This window comes from Nipponia nippon, unplaced genomic scaffold (genome assembly GCF_047370975.1).
Source record: "Nipponia nippon isolate SJK-2023a ecotype South Korea unplaced genomic scaffold, ASM4737097v1 scaffold_8, whole genome shotgun sequence".
NCBI lineage: Eukaryota > Metazoa > Chordata > Aves > Pelecaniformes > Threskiornithidae > Nipponia > Nipponia nippon.
In genome coordinates, this window is record NW_028262402.1 from 8,224,321 (window position 1) to 8,241,125 (window position 16,805).

The 16,805-nt window shown below is 41.7% G+C and overlaps 1 protein-coding gene across 4 annotated transcripts in view; it reads right to left on the minus strand.

The window, feature by feature from the left end:
- Nucleotides 1-405: 405 nt before the first annotated feature.
- The window catches only part of SEMA6A (semaphorin 6A), a 116,559-nt gene continuing 100,159 nt past the window's right edge, over nt 406-16,805 (minus strand). For all 4 annotated transcript variants that reach the window (XM_087741527.1, XM_087741526.1, XM_087741524.1 and 1 more), the window contains one exon: nt 406-4,504. In XM_087741527.1, the coding sequence (XP_087597653.1) occupies nt 3,315-4,504 (1,190 nt within the window). In that variant the 3' untranslated portion in view covers nt 406-3,314. The remainder of the gene's footprint in view (nt 4,505-16,805) is intronic.

Consider the following 16,805-nt stretch of genomic DNA (forward strand, 5'->3'; position numbering starts at 1 on the left):
ACAATAGATTTATGCCTGCTAAAAGAAAACACAGGCTCCTCTGTTATTAATATGTAAAGCCTGGAGATGAAGTCACATCTGTATGATGATCTATTTTGGTGGACCATGCATGCTTAAATCCCAGCCTTGATCTTTTAAACTATCAAGTCTGCCATAAATATTTGATGATGAACAAGCTCATAAAAAGAAAATGCAGAATATGAATAGAGGGAGAGCAAATGTGTGATTCAATTTTTAATTACCATCACCTTATTCTAAAGTCAAGTTCATCTTCTGTGCAAGACAGAAAGTAACAAATTTCTTTCTCACCATAATCTGATCTAAATGATCATCACTGCATTTGCCTGTATTTTTTAAGGAAAAGGATAAGTCATCATAGAAACAAAAGAATCAGGACACAAGAAATAAGGTAGAACAGTCTGGTTTTATTACCATATGTAATCAAGAGCTTTTATTTCCCCTTTTCTCTTCCTTCTTGCTTTCTTTTTCTTTCTTGCTTTCTTTTTTTTTTTTTTTTTTTTTACAACATACATTAAGTTGTGAATCAGATGTTAGGGGGATGTGGAAATGAAGGGAAACTGGTGACATCACAATACTTTACAACTTTACAACAAATGAGAGTCTGAATTTGTTGCATCTACCAGTGTATAGCAAGGGTGGAAAGCAAAGGCACACATAGGTTCATGAACCCCTCGAAACAAAGGGTGGAAAGGAACCGGGAGTGGGAAAGGATGAAAACAGAAGACCCACCGAGTACAAAACGCATGTTTCAAGGTCAACCTGGTAACTGGCGTGGTGTACATCGCGAAGGCAGATCGCTGCACAAGCTGTTGCCATAATTATTCGCCTCTACGTTTTTGGGAGAACGCTTTGTGGGGTAATATAAACGGGACCTGCGCATTTGGTGCACCAGGGGTTTGGAGCTTGGTAAAAAGGTTGCGAGTTGGTTCTTTTTAAAAAAATGACCTTGCTACCTACTGTTTTCAAAGGGGTTTCTGTTTGTTTTTATTAAAACAACAACATTGCTTTGGATACAGAACTATCTACTCCAGTCTGCATAGTTCACTAAGGGTGAACAAAACTGTTTCATAAAAGAAGCCATGATGAAATGAAAGAACATGCAAGCACCCTTGTTACACACTTTGGTCTAGACCATCCAGACTTTATATATACCATCTATAAGCTAATGGACTTAAAATCTGTCTTTTCAGTCATTCAGAAACAAAACCAAAACCCTGAAAAACAAATGGAAGTATAAAATTTTAAAAAACAAATTGAAACAGAAACAACCACCTTACTCAAACAAACTGTTCAGTAGATATATATATATATAAAAAGCTTAGAAGCGATCCCCATCATTTTTCTACAGTATGTTGACACAGTTATTGTAACAGATTAAAAACACGTCTACGTTTTTGCATAAACTGAAAGACTGGAAAGGAACTTACACACCTGCGCGCACACACACACGCACACACCTGTGCGCGCGCACACTCCCACGCTAGCTACATGCACAGTCACACAAAAGAAACAAAGGAAAAAAAAAACCACGTTTTTCCCCTAAGAAGTATATGCAGCATCCTTCTGAAGCAGCAGGTAGCTATAGCAGGAGCCCGCCTGCCTGTCCTAGCTCCGTGTGCCCTGCGTGCTGCGCAACATGCAGCTGGGCTTTCTGCGGGGCTTGGCCCCTCTTGCCGGCGCTTGTCCCCAGCCAGGGGACACACCAGCCCCATGGACAAGGGTGTTGGTCACTTCCCTGCCGCCCCGTGAGAATGATTCCCATGCTGATGTGTGGTAAAGGGGGACCAGGAGGTGTGGGAAGGCAGAACCCCCAGCACGGTGCCTTGGGATCATCGCTGCTCGTGGGTGGTTTTGAGAGAGGACTTGGCACAGCTAGAAAATCAAATCGAAGTGGAGGGTATGGTGCTAGCCTAATTTCTTGAGGGACACGCGGTTATGACAATAACCACCACGTTGTTCTTTGAATGTCTTTACTCCAGTTCTTGAAGGGGCTCAATAAATATTTGCATTACTCAAAGGGGAAAAAGAAAAAGGTTTTACATACTACAGTTCACAAGTATACACAACTGAGGGTGTAAGGCACAAATTTACATGTGGAAGAAAACAGGCTATTCACAGATATATTCCCACGAAAAACCCGTGTGATAAGACCATAATTTATGCATGGTAACAGCCGGCATATTAACTAGTTCACACTGTTTGAGGATTTTGTTTGCCGTCTCACATGCAAGGTGAAATGAGATGGCACATCACAAGCTGGTGCCTTCACAGAAAGTATTAGCTACTGACAAAGCCATGTTGATAGCAATGGTGCACAAATGTGCGGCTTTTAAGAGTTTCTCTTGCAGTTGCGTTAGAAGTTATGAACTTGCGGTATTTGTTTGTTGCTGTCTTAGGTCAGAGGCCCAGCCAGCTAATTAGCTGAGAGACTTAAATAGATATCCCCTTTTTTTTCAGCTAATCAGGCAGTCCAGGCACAAAGTTCAGAATTCCAGCTCCAACTTATCTAACTCAATGAATTCATTGGAAAAATAAAAGAGTTTTAATTACTCCAGTTAATGGGTTTCGCGTTAAATAGGTATAACTTTCAAGATACTTCTGAAGAGCTGCTCACAGATGATATGCAGAAGTCATTTCCTTAGGAAAAACAAAAGTTGAACAATAAATAAGAGGAGTTATTTGCGTTAACAGTCATGTGTTATTCATTAAAAGAGAAGGGTAGCAGAAATCTATGACATAGTTTGCCCAACATGGCATTTAACTGCTGTAACCAAACGGCTGTAACACTGATGGGCATCATCATTTCACAGTACCTGCACATAGTAAACTTCTGCCATTGTTAAGTCAGAGTTAGCTTTATCAATGGATTCTTTTTTTTCTTTTTTTTTCTTTTTTAAATTTGTTTGCTTTTGTAATTATTTGTTTTGTTTTTCAGAGCACTCTTTCCCAGTTCAGGAATGCGCTGTGCAGCTGTGGGGCGGGGTGAAATGTCACAGTCATCTTTCACCTGTGTGCTTTTGGCTCAAAGTTTGTGATGGAGGGTTAGTCTTTTGAGCAAAGAACTGGCGGGTTGTGGGGGAGAGTCCTGCAATTGCAAACCTTCAACCATGGGTTATATGGCTCGGGTTTAAAAAAATATTCCACTTTTCCCAGAGAGCAGAAATGCAACATGTCTTCAGCTTGCAACAACCGGCTTCTCAGAGGAGCGAGTGATAACAGTTGCAGAACACTGGCTTTCAAGGGCAACCTCTGCTTAATTGCTGTCCTCCACCCCCCCCACCCCCCCACTCTGATTATGTACACGCGTCGTTGGGCTTCATGGATGTGGAGAGTGGAGCAAAGGAAGGTTTGGGAGGTACGTCTGGCTTTAGCGAGGGCGTGCGTTTCAACCCCGACCTCGTCAGCGAGTTGTAGGTGGTGAGACTCGGCTGCCGAGATACAGTCACAGCCTGTGCCTGAGCAGCGTGGACTTGTATTGAGTCCACTCGCTGCGGGGCCGGCGGCGGGTTGTCGCCCCGGCCGAAGCTCTGATTGCGGGAAAGGTGGGACGAGTTAGAGGAGTTAGTGTTGTTTCTTTTGAGGGTTGACGTCTGGTGACTTCTCGTGAGCGAGTTTGTAGGGTAGCTTCTCTTGTAGTCCACGTTGTAAGCAGAAGAGTGCATCTCCAGCCGCTTGCTCAAGCCACTCTGTGACAGCGAGGTGCTCGGGGGCCCAAGGGAAGCTTCCCGCTGGGGTACTTTTGGTGGCATGCTGTCGAGATTTTCCACCAGGTTAACCCCGTGGCTGGGGCTTTTGCTACTCAGATGGTCCTTGATAGTTTTGTACTCAAGGGTGGCATTCTGGTCCTCCATAGACATCTGAGCCCCATCGCTCATTTTTGGCTGGTCAACGTACTCATGCTGGTAGCCTTGCTGGGCTATGGGCAGGACCACAACACTGGGAATGTGGCTAGGAGAAGCCCTGAGCGGCAGGTCAGTTGGGATCACGGGCGAGGCCATCGGGGGGATATCTTTTGTGCAGGCATTGATGAGGTTCTGGTTTCTCTCCCATTCCCTGCTGCCACGGCTGGGCTTTCTCTTCTGTTGCAGTGTTGGGGTGGACTCAGGGGTTGGCAGGGCTGCCAGGTCCAGATGGTGCTGGTCAGCTTTGATTAGCATCTTGGCAGTGCTGCCTGGGGTAGCCAGCTTGCCATTGTGCATCAGAGGTGTGAGGATAGCTTCAGGCTTTGGCTCCTTGGACTGAGCGTCCCCAAAGAGGCCACTGAGCTTGGTGACGCTGCTCATGGAGCCACGGCGGGAGTGGGTCAGCTCCTTCTCCTTCCTCTGCACAACAGCCACGTCTCTGCGGCGATGGTCACAGATGCAGTACACTATGATTCCCGAAAAGATGGCCCCCATGACAAAAGCAAGAATAACAGCAATGGCCAACAGGGTGACCGGCACCAGCTGATCGTGACCCTTCAGGTAACTTTCACGAATCACTCCTGTAATAAACAGCATACAGTGGTTAAATAAACTAAGGACGGTGAAAAGCTACTTATCATTAACTACTTTGTTCAAAGGCACACCCTGGGAGGTTTGTTTGTGTTTTACAAGGAGGAGACAGAAACTCTGCAAATACCAGAGAAGTGCACCCCACATTGTTTAAGGCTTCTTTCTCTGCTCCTCATTCTGTTATCTTTGTCATGTGTTTTAAATGTCAGTGTCACATGCCTGAGCTTCAGGAAGATGCTTAAATAACTATGAAAGACAGAGCACAGTGTTGAAATCTATTGAGCCTGCTAGACGACTGTCCTTGCTATTTTAATTTTAAAAGCTCTCTCTTGTTTTGAACAAATGAATAGGTCAACCTCTGTGCTGAAGCCTCTGCTTTCTCAGCTGAAAGCCCTGACTCGGAGAGCCTCATCTTGTGGTCCTGTGCTGTGGTCAGAGATCACTGTCAAATCCTACTTGGCCCTCCAAGCACCTGCTGTCAGAGAAGGCATCTTCGGCAGTGTGTGCCTCCTCCATCTGAAGTACCTAATACAGCATTCATCAATACCCTGATTTTCTGAAGAAAACAGTTTTTTCTGACATAGTTGGGCACCAAGCCAGCAGCACTAATGAAACACAAGCACAGAGCCTCTAGTTGGCTTTTTTTCATTTCTGGTTTTGTTCTTAGTGCTGAACAAGAAGCAGCCACAGCCTGACAAGGAGCTGAAGGAACATCTCTCCCACCTCCTTCTCCAGAGAGGGTCCAAGTGCCAGGGCAGTAAAAGCTCCACATACTCTAAGGAAATGTAATCCTTGTCCTTATTACAGGAGAGACAGCAAGACAAAAAAATGTACCTCCAAGGGCTCTCCTGAGACTTTGTGAAGATACAAAACTTTCATGTCATAAATCAACTCTTTCTAGAATAATGTCTTTTCATGTATTTAGCAGACAAGGTATTAGTGGCCCAGAATTAGAACCAAATGCAAAATATTCCTCAGCAAACTATGTTAAAAGAGCATGGAAAAGTTGCCACTTTCTCACACAAACCTTTGACAAGTATTCTGGCTAGGTATACTATTGCTTCTGTAGTATATATTTTTCTGTTCCCATTTAATTGCAGCATTTAGGTGGACAAGGGACATTTGCTTACAAGATACAAACTTCATATTTAAAAGCAAAACAGCTCTTGAAATCATAAGCCCCTGTGTGTGACATCACAGCTGGTTGCCACGGAAATTATTGTGCTGTGACAAATAGAGGATTATGATTTCATGAGGAGAATAAATAGCAAGAGGGGATGATTGCTTAAGAAAATAAGATCCTGCATTCATATAAATGTCTTAATAGTAAAAAAGGGGAGGAAAGAAAATCTCAGAAAACGATATATAATTAGAAACAATCTTCAAATTAAGTATTTCTAAGAGAACCCTCTTTTAAAGGCCAGCAGCTTTTTAAGAAGCAGATTTGTCTATTCTTTGTCATCAGCACTTAATAAGTGGTGGTAGAACCTACCCCTGTAATTTAAATCCACATACGAAATTGCTGTATATAGACCAGAAGCACAGTCTAATGGTTATGGCACAGTCAGCAGTAACTACATTTCACTGCAAAGGTGTTGGTCTTCTGTGGACCTTACACCTGCTGATATTTACATGCTAGATTCTGCAGCATTTTGAGACCAAATTTATTTACACTTGTAAAACTGTCTGTGGTCATTAACTGGAGAATTGGAAATAGAGAGTCTTAAATGGGTGGGAAGGATGGTCAGGGAAGTATTAAGTCTTATCCAGAAATGCACCGCTGGGCATGAAGTTAAGGAAAGCTTGAACTTAAAAAGCCTGATTTCATGGACACCTTCTATGCACAAACTTCTCAGAGATATGCCCCTTTGAGCACTTAAATCCAATTTTTTTTTTCTTTTTTTGTGAAAAAGATTCAAAATCCCTGATCAGTGCCTACGTAAGGGTGTAAGCACCTACAGTCAAAGCCAGCATGGGTTCATGAAGGGAAAGTCATACCTTACTAACTTAATATCCTTTTATGTATAGACTAAGGGACAAGAGGCTGGAGTGCAGCCATGCTGAAAGGGATCTGGTGTTTTTGGTTGATGGTAAGCTCAATAAGAGTCAACAATGTGCCTTGTTGGCCAAAAGGGCCAATCACATAAAAATATTAGAATGTATACAAAGGAGGGCAACAAAGATGGTGAAAAGGCTACAGGGCATGACTGATGAGGAACGGCTGAAGATACTCGGTTTGCTCATCTTAGAGAAGAGGAGACCTCGCTGATATCTAAAACTTCCTCATGATGGGGAGTGGAGCGGGAAGCGCTGGTCTCTCTCTCAGGTGCCTGGTGATAGGATTTGAGGCAATGGCTTAAAGCTCACATCCATGCCTGACATTTCCTACTGGCTAAGTGAGGTTGTTCTCCACCCTCAGCCTTCTCCTTTAGTCTAAGTCCTACTCTGCAAATGATAGCCTTAAGCACAAACCTGCATCACTGCATACAAAATCAACATGAAATCTTCAGTTCTACATTACCAACGGATATTGAATCATTACTACTCATTTTACAAAATTACCACACAGTTCAGACTGAGTGACCACGTGTGTGCAAGAAAGGGGTAGCTAAAATGATGTTGCTCACGCTGCAGGTGTTTTATCAGCAGAAATTTATGAGGGCCTTAAAACAGCTAGTTCTTCTTGAGTTCAAACTTTCTTGATGTTTATTATGTTTTCTGTACTAGAGTTAAAGGATATTTAACATTAGTGGCTTTGCTCTAGGCAGGCAGATTTTCTCTGGACATAATGTCAGGTTAATGATATAATTTATTTTTTATCATGGATCACATCCATGTGCCTTTAGTTATGCAAGCAATCCCAACAACTTTAACTTAAATGAAACAAGATGGGCAAGATTTGACCCTGCATTAATGTTTATGGAATAGATACAATTAAGTAATGGAAAAGTACAAGGAACGTTCAGCATCCTACTGTAATGACCATGGGGGAGGGAATCTAATATGAAATAGGCTAATAATTACAGTCATTGTCAATCAACATCTCAAGCCCCTAGCATCAGTAGTAACTGCATTCACAGACTGGGATGAATAAGTGAGTGTGTGATTGCAACTATGTCCCCAAAACAAGCCAGTTTGACAGCAAAGAGATAGGACAGTGTTTGTGCCACTTTACAGCCTGCATTGTGCACACTTCCCCTCTCCTGCAGTTCTTAAAAAACAACACAGTCCCCAAGGGTCAGTCCAGCATCATTCATTAGCACTCACTATTCAAAGAATTAAAATAAATGGAGAAAATAATCAGAAGAATGTAGGGCCTACATTTTTGAAAGTCAAGTAAAGTATTTGGACTCCCAGCTTTGAGGAAATATAAGCTGTTGAAAGGTCTTATAGCTATATATTATCTGACATCTTTCTAAGACATTATGTACTGGAAAACTGACTGGGTTGCCTGCATAACATGCTATGGAAACAGACTGTAAAATATGATTGATATAAATACCACTATATTATTTTTATCTTATATTTAATAATAAAACAATTATTCTAAATTAAATACTTTTAAAATATTATGTCTAGCACTTTCTTGTTTGCAATATGTTCTTTCCAAGTGTGAAAACACATTGCTTATTTCAATTTGTGGGGTCTGAACTGCTCATCCATACTCTTGACTGTTTTCTGTAGCATGTGGAGACTTATCACCATGGATAATAAACAACTATTCTTTGCAAAGGGATATTGTTGACAGAATTACCTGTATTAACATTATACTTGTGAGAGGTCTGGTGGTAAAAATAGTAGTAAAACTGAAAAAGCTTCAAAGACATAGACGAGGTTAAATATCTGCACCTTCAAGGATCAGACCTTACGTGTCGCTAATGTCACAAACATGCTGACACTTACCTATCTCCCTGAAGTCTTACAGTTTAGTCAAGCTCTGTCCCTTGCAAATCACGACTGGGCTTACGACTTCAGGGTCTTCCCACATGTGATGTGCTATTATTTCTGGCTACTGAAAGAGCCAGGCTAGTCACCTGATATCCTTCGCTTTTCATGGCCATTCTGATTCCTGCAGACAACCTGATCCTTCCTCCTCCACTAACTTTCTGTAATTTCATCCCATGTCCTTTTGTCTGCATCTCCTAACATCACCATTCATTTTATCAGTCAGTATGCCCTGTACCGTAACAGTCTGGAACATGCAAAATCACCTCTTCTTACTCATCTAATGAGAGAGAAGACCTGATATGGTATTGTATTATTCTGCTATACATAATTCATTCTTTCTTCCAGCAGAGCTTGTAGGTAAGGCACACAGTGTTGGCTGGCTGGTTGGTTAAGAGGACATTAAGAAAAGTGTTTCCAAATCTTCAAAGTGTTTCAATTCTGAAATGAGCTAGTGCTTAGATAAATCATGAGTAGAGTATTGATCTAGCTTGTTCACTAAAGGTAGGTGGGGAAAAAGCAAGGAGATGCTATATTTTATTTCAATAATACATATACTTTTTCTAAAGTTCTGGTAAAGGTGAGAAGCAGACTTGCTGAATGTCTCTGGGTGAAAATAAGAGAGAAAAGAAAAGACCAGAGGTGATAAAATGATACAGATCTACTGTATACGAGATCATCGTAAGCAGAAAGGAGATGAGGCTTCTTCTTTTCACCAATTAACAAAAGTATTCAAAGGTTAGGACTGTACCTCTATATCTGCTAAAAAACAAGTTAAAAAGGAAGGTGAAAGTATTATTGTATGAAAATGCTGATGAAGCTGTTCTGGGCATGTTCTGCTCCTTCTAATGCTAAGAGGAAAGAACTTCCAAGGGCAGAAATGTAATTAGGATGAAATAATCACAAAGTAATAGAGTTCATCATTCTAAAGAATACATGGCATGAGCATAACTAAATAAGAATAATGAATATCAGTACCATAAACTTCAAGAAAGGAGGACAGATAAGAAAAGACATGGAGACTGAAGCATTTACTCCTTTTCCTGCTTCACTTTTCAGCAAAAATCCCCACTCCGATCTGTGATCAGAAACGTAACAAAGTCAGGGAATAAGTGTTGACCAGAACCGAAAAAAAAGAGGTTAAAATATCTAGATAATGTAGATGTTTTCAAGTTGCCTAAAGGAATTTGTCCCTGACTGTTTAAGGAGCTAGTCAAAGCAATTTCTAGACACTGTGCAGTATCTTGGAGAATGCTGGAGGAAGTATGAGCATCAAGAGCTCTGGAAAAGCACAAGCATATTACCTGCCTTTGAGATGAGCCAAAGGGATGACCTAAGAAATGACAGACCTGCCAGTCCAATTTTTAGAATGGGAATGACACTACAACAAGTGATTAAACAATCAATTTTATGAGCATCCAAAGGATGATAAAGTAATTAAAAAAAAAAAAAAAACCAAAGCAAATTTGCCAAGAATAAATTACATTAAACCAGACAAACTTCCTTTTTTGACAGGATTTATGGCTTACTTTTTATGGCGAAACATTAAGTATGATACCCTTTGACTTCTGTAAAGTCTTTGACTTATTTCCTCAGAAGCAAATGAAAGTGAGCTAAAAACCTGCTGAAAAGCTGCAGTTGAAAAGCATTGATCAAAGGTCTACCTGGAAAGAGATCTGAAGTAAGGTGTCTCTCTCAGGAGAAGAGCAATTAACAGGCATCTGCAGAAGGGAGACCTCAACTCCAGAGGCCCAGCAAAAGAGCTGTGTCCTTTTAGCATGTACAGTATAAAAAGAAATATCCCATGACAAAGCCTGAATTTCTTTCTCATCTGTGATCAGGGACAGGGATGGCAGAACATCAAGAAGAGCCCCACAGTCACATTCCTGTAAGTCTAGGTTCTGGCGTATGCTTCGCAGTGAGCATAAACTGAAATTCCGGCTTATAACCCTCACAACTGCTTGACAAATGAAAACAAACAACAAACTACTTCCCAGTTTGAATAGCGTAATGTGAGAATGTTTTAGTGGTACAATAGTCTGGATGCTGCCTTCTGTCACAACCAAGCTGAAGTCAGTGAGACTAACAAGAGCAGGGCAGAGAGCCATACCTGGTCCCATAACTACAAGTTCCTGTGTGTCAATAACCTAGTTACCTGTCACCAAAAATAACGCCTTTCAGTTTAAGCGCTACAGTTAGCCGTAGTGTGGACGCAAAGACACCTCTGTCCCAGAAATGATGTATGGCCGTGAGAGGCGTACCCCGGACCACATGCCATGTGCATCAAGAACGCTCTGTGATCACCTCTGCAGGGAACTGTCATTGTCTAGCTTTCTGAAGTTGCCTGCAACAGATGGTAAAGTAATCACCCAAAATGGTGGCACACACAAAACTGAAACACAGAGGTGGGAAATGAAGAATGATGTTTTGGCAGGAAAGTCAGCGAATAACTATCAGGGAATAAGGTAGTATTTATGTCTAGACCACACATTAACAGCAGGCAGGGAGTGAGTGTGATTGCTCTCTTAAACTTCACCTCTCTAGCTAAATGGGAATGAGCCCATTTCCATCTCCAACACCTACAAAATCACTTGATACTTTCCACAGAACAAGTCATTGTTCCAGAAAGGCACAATGATTTCTTTACTGTTATTTAAGGGGAAAACCTTGCAGTTAAATTCATTCTTCAGTGCAAGCTTCTCTGTCTGATGTACGTCTCCCTCTGTTTAGACTTGCAAGAAATGCTGGTATAGACTCATTATGAATGGAGGTTTTTATGGGCTTCAGAATATCTTTTTTAAATACCACTGAATAGGTTTTCAACATGTGTCTCCAGGTGTTAGAACTGTGTTTACAGGCAGTCTCATGCTGCTAAAAGACTATTTTAGCCTGGAAAATCCCCGCAGGTATTAACAAGCTTTCTTCTTCCTTTTTAACCAGCAATAGGAATAAAAAAAAAATCAGATTAATTTAGACTGGACACCCTGACTTAAAGTGATAGCAAATTCAGGAATGACCAGAGTCTACCACGCATTTCTGAGATCTTATTGTTTTTCTTGAAGGAATAATTTCAAGGTTTGACATAAACCAACCACGTTATAATCCCAATGATTTGATGTTTGCCACTTTATTGGAACTTCTTTGTTGAAAACAGTAAGTAAGCTTTTTCCTTTATCTTTGTTCTGGCTGCCAGGACTTGTTCTGCTGACTCAGTGCAATTCTACCCAGTACTTGTTTTTCTGGACTCTTGGTGTCACCAGCTAGAAAAAACCAGCTCAAACATTCATAGTTAAAGCTGCTGGCAAATGCTTTTTTTTCCCTCCCCTCGCAGTAAAGCTGTATTGTTGATTTGTAAAGGTCTGCAACTGTAAGTTTTGCACAACTGTGCTAAGAAGAGCCATCCACCTCCCCCCAGACTCTGCCCTATGGCTCTCAAAGCCAGTTGCCCAAGCTAGCAGCCTGAGATATCCAGCAAACAAAAAGAGGATGCATGCGCTTGGAGAAAAGAATGAATTGGGTAAAGAAAAAAACCTTGAGTTACAAGAGGCCTGGGGATCATTAGAGGTATGAGGAGAAACTGTACTTCAAAACTAAGAAAAGAAAATCAATATATAATGTGCCTGAAGTAACACGTAACAAAACCTTGAAAAGGATCTAAACAATCAGATCAGCCATAGTGGCCTCTGTCAGGATTTTTTGGCCCTTAATCAGACCTATTTCAGAAGCAATCCCTCCAGGATAGGTTCAGCTATTGATCTCTAAGGGTGGTTTTATTTCTCCTTTCAAATGGTCCAAATTATATCACCTCTCTGCACTTTTTATGAATGACTGTTCACATGACTCTCTATAGAAAAAAGATGGTTGTAACTTACTAAAAGAGGGGAGATCAACAGCTGGCTTTGGTCTCAATGGGAAGATGGAGAATTTTCATTCTTGTATTTTTTTAAGCCAGAAAAATTAACCAAGAAAGGTGAGAAAAATGACTCTGCTATGTCCATATGAGATAACCTGTGAGTCTTGAAGTAATGCTTTCAGAACAGATTTCAATTATCTGTTTTTAGTTCAATTATGAGCCTGCAATCCAATTTTTCTGCATGCCACAGTGGCCATACAAAATCTACACCATGCCCACACTTGTGAATTTTGAGAAATTAGAAACAAGCAGCTCTTTTTTGAAAGGGATTGTTATAGATGGAAATTACAAGATCTGAACCAGCAAATTCATGCTCAGACAACTCCCACCTCCACCGAAACAAAGGGGAAGCAGACCTGAAAAAGACTGGAATAGCAAGCTCTTAGACATTTTTTAATTGTGTTACTTCTAAGCAGTATCTCTGTAAATAAACCAGTTTATTAAGTTTGCATGTATGGGAGAAGGTTTAAGAACCTCCTGGATCTGTAATACAATGATGAAAGTCACTAAAGTCCTGAAGCCAGCCCAATTCTATTTGTCCCAGCAGCTAGGCTCAAGGCCAGCTCTTGCACTAGAAAGTGCTTGACAACCTTTCTCCCACTGGCAGGTGGTATGCAGTGGCTGATCATTTTGAATTTTCCTGATTTCAGTACCTTCCTTCACCTCTCACCCTTTCCCAGTGAGCATTGATAATTTTAGACGCCTCTGTGTGACAGCGAATAAGCAAACATAGCAGGTCCTTCAAAAAAGTAAAACACAGGCATTCATACTAGTTAAAACAAGATGTATAAAATCCAAATGTCAAGGAAAATTAATTCTTTTGTAGCTTGTCTCCGCAGAGGCAAAGTTTATCCTGCTTTGCATCTTAAAACACAGATTTCCTTTAAAATCTACTGCATTTCCTCCAATGACGTAAAAAAAGCTCAGTGCACATTCTGGGACCTTTCTATTATGCCTGGGATGAGCTTAAACATATCCAGCTGCTGTTTATTAGTTTACTTCAGGGGATCTTTCACAGCTGGGTTAAACCAGATTTACATATGTTTGGCTGAATATGAGTCATAGAATCACAGAATCATAGAATCACAGAATCACAGAATAGGTTGGGTTGGAAAGATCATCTAGTTCCAACCCCTCTGCCATGGGCAGGGACACCTTCTGCTAGATCACCATCTAACCTGGCCTTGAACACTTCCAGGGATGGGGCATCCACAACTTCTCTGGGCAACCTGTTCCAGTGCCTCACCACCCTCAGAGTGAAGAATTTCTTTCTTATATCTAATCTAAATTTACCCTCTTTCAGTTTAAAGCTGTTAATCCTTGTCATATCACTATGGTCCCTTGTCCCTCCCCAGCTTTCTTATAACCCCCCGTCAGGTACTGGAAGGCTGCTATAAGGTCTCCCCAGAGCCTTCTCTTCTCCAGGCTGAACAACCCCAACTCTCTCAGCCTGTCTTCATAGGAGAGGTGCTCCAGCCCTCTGATCATCTTTGTGGCCCTCCTCTGGACTCACTCCAACAGGTCCATGTCCTTCTGATGTTGGGGACCCCAGAACTGGACGCAGTACTCCAGATGGGGTCTCACCAGAGCAGAGCAGAGGGGCAGAATCACCTCCCTCGACCTGCTGGCCACCCGTCTTTTGATGAAGCCTAGGATATGGTTGGCTTTCTGGGCTGTAAGCACACATCGCCAGCTCATGTTGAGCTTCTCATCAAACAACACACCCAAGTCCTTCTCCTCAGGGCTGCTCTCAATCCATTGTCCACCCAGCATGATTTCAGGGATCCAGAGAATTACTGTAGCCTGCAAAGTGAATCTCTCATCTTCACAGTTCCCATTTCACTGCATGGAGCTTCTCTGATGGCGCAGAACAAATGCCTTTTTTTTTTTTTTTTTTTTCCGTACTGTGGGCATTATGTATTCTGGGCAGCCCAGTGTCTTTCTGGAAGCAGTTTTTATGAACAGTGTCAAGGAAAGAGAAGCTGTCACTGAGAAATTCTGTGGCTTTTTCTCTCCTTTTTTACAGCCTGTTTTGAACTATGACCTTTCTGCACAACAGGGAAAAGTGAAGTTTGCTGATGTCAACATAAGCAGCTCTGCTTAGCAGGCTGAAGCTCAAAGCAGCCTTACGGAAGAATTGAGGTTAAATTTCAAACACTGCATACGACCTAAAAGCAAAAATTGTTTCCTCATCAGCTCTGATCTTCTTTAAAGACACAAAAATGGAAATGCTAGTTTTGAGCTACTAGTGTGACTGAACATATTACAGCTGAACTAACAACGGAACCACCTATTAAACATCCAAGGTATTTAAATAATAAGACCGTACCCTATATATCCTATTCCCTGAGGTCTCTGGAAATGATTATTAAGCTGCTGAACAACTATGTGACCAAGCCAACAATGTTTACTCATGCACACAGACTGTATTTCTTAGGGATAGTCCCTCTGCCCACAGCTGGGTTGCTGGTGCATGTTAGGAACATGGCTGGACCGCACGTTAGGTCTGCGCTTACAGAGGGAGGATGAAACCTCTTCTGTCCTTAAAATGCAAGCACTGTGTATTTTGTGACAGAAAGCAAACACTGTGGATTAACTCTTTGTTTCTCCTACATTCATGAATACTGCAGGTGTAGTCAAAAGACCTAGTCTTAAGAATAAAAACATGCCCCCAGTGATCAGTAAAAGACAAGACTGCTTCTTCTAGAAATATTTGCAGGACTGGTGCTGTAGGCAAAAAATAGCTTATACATGTCTGATGTTATTTTTATCATTTCCCTCCACATTGCAGTCCCATAGTCTCATCTGCCTTTGAATATATTAAGTGACTGAGGAATTGCGATGAGTTTGAAACACTGGCCGTAACAGTCAGCAAGACTAATTTTACTGCTATTTCTTTTTCTGTATCTCACTGCTCTTCCAATGTAAACACCAGAAGTCTTCTTTCCTCTCAGTTACATTCACTCGAATCCGCAGTATCTCCAGTAAAGCAAGCAGGGTTACTCCAGCCACATCCTGAGGTAAAAGACAGCATTTCCCTGATGGACTTCTTGTCCTGGTGCTGCTATCATCTCTTTCTGACTTACTTCATTTTCTGTCTCCAGGCGTGGCTTCCTTCATGAATTTTTCTGTCTGTCAGTTTTATAGTTCTTTGCATTTTTTGACCTAATTTTTTTTATCGCCTCCCCACCTTACAGGCACTGCATGTACATTTACACTTTGATGCCATCACTTCACTGATGTTTCGTCTGTGTATTTTTTCATGTGCTCAGTGATTACTCCGGCCAGGCTGCTTCCCGGGCTGAGGTGAACCTATAGCTTTGTCTCAGAGGACATACTTTAGCAAGCAGGTGCCCAGCCCAGCTCCAAGAAAGCTGCCCTGGGGCCAGCAGCAATCTAGCCACAGTAGTGTGTGCAAACCAGTGTCTTCTCCGACATACATTCAAAGCCCATCCAGACACCCTCTTGACTGTCCAGCAGCAGGCCAGGCAGATGTACCTGTATATTTGCTCTATCATAGATCTCACAAGTAGCAGTGTTCCTGCTACAACAACTCCCCCAGCCTTCCACTCAGTTCTGGTACTGGATCAAATCTCTGTTTTCTGGATTTATTGTAGTGTTTGTTCAGTTTCTGCTCATGCTCTTTCTTTAAGCCAGTATTTTCCACTGCTGCAGGCAAGCCAGGCAGCTTGCACAGCTAGTTAATCCACATGAAGGTAGGTGCTATAACAAGGAACATGACTGGCTTTTTTCATATCTGTAGACTAATTCTCAAGATATGTTTACTGATCTACAGATATACAAATTTCCATGTGAGAGGTTAAAGCCTCATTTTTTTTCCCTAGCATTGTGAACCTAACAAATTCTATCACAATCTCTCTTCTCTCAGTAATACATATTTACTCTCTTTCTTCCTTTCTAAATACAGTGTAGGTGAGACCAAAGCTTTCGCGGAAGCACAGCTGGTGTTATCAAGTTGTCTTGCCATGAGCAAGTAGAGATAAACTGTATTGTCTTTCCAGGTCTTGATGCTGGGTATATGAAAGTACTCACTGATTTGATATTAGTAATTTAGTTCAATGAGTGAGAACTGCACACTGAGATATACAAATCCCCCTGGGTATGGAAAATCAATTGGTCTTACTGGATGAGTGCCTCAGGGCATTGCCTGTAGCTTGGTCATATTTAGGCAAAAAGCATATAAAGTGCTGCAAGACTGTAAGACCTCTTTAAGACACTGAATAGAGACTAGTGTTTTGTAGAGATAAAGCCGAACGCTATCTACAAAAAAAGAGCAGTGCTCTTTAAGTTCTTTACTATGAGCCGTGATTGCCCAAACCTCTGGGCAGGCCCTGTGGTGAATGCAAGAGGTTCAGTGGGGAGTGCAGGCAGAAGAAGGGACAGAGGGCACTCCTGCTCTGTGCCCTCCTTTG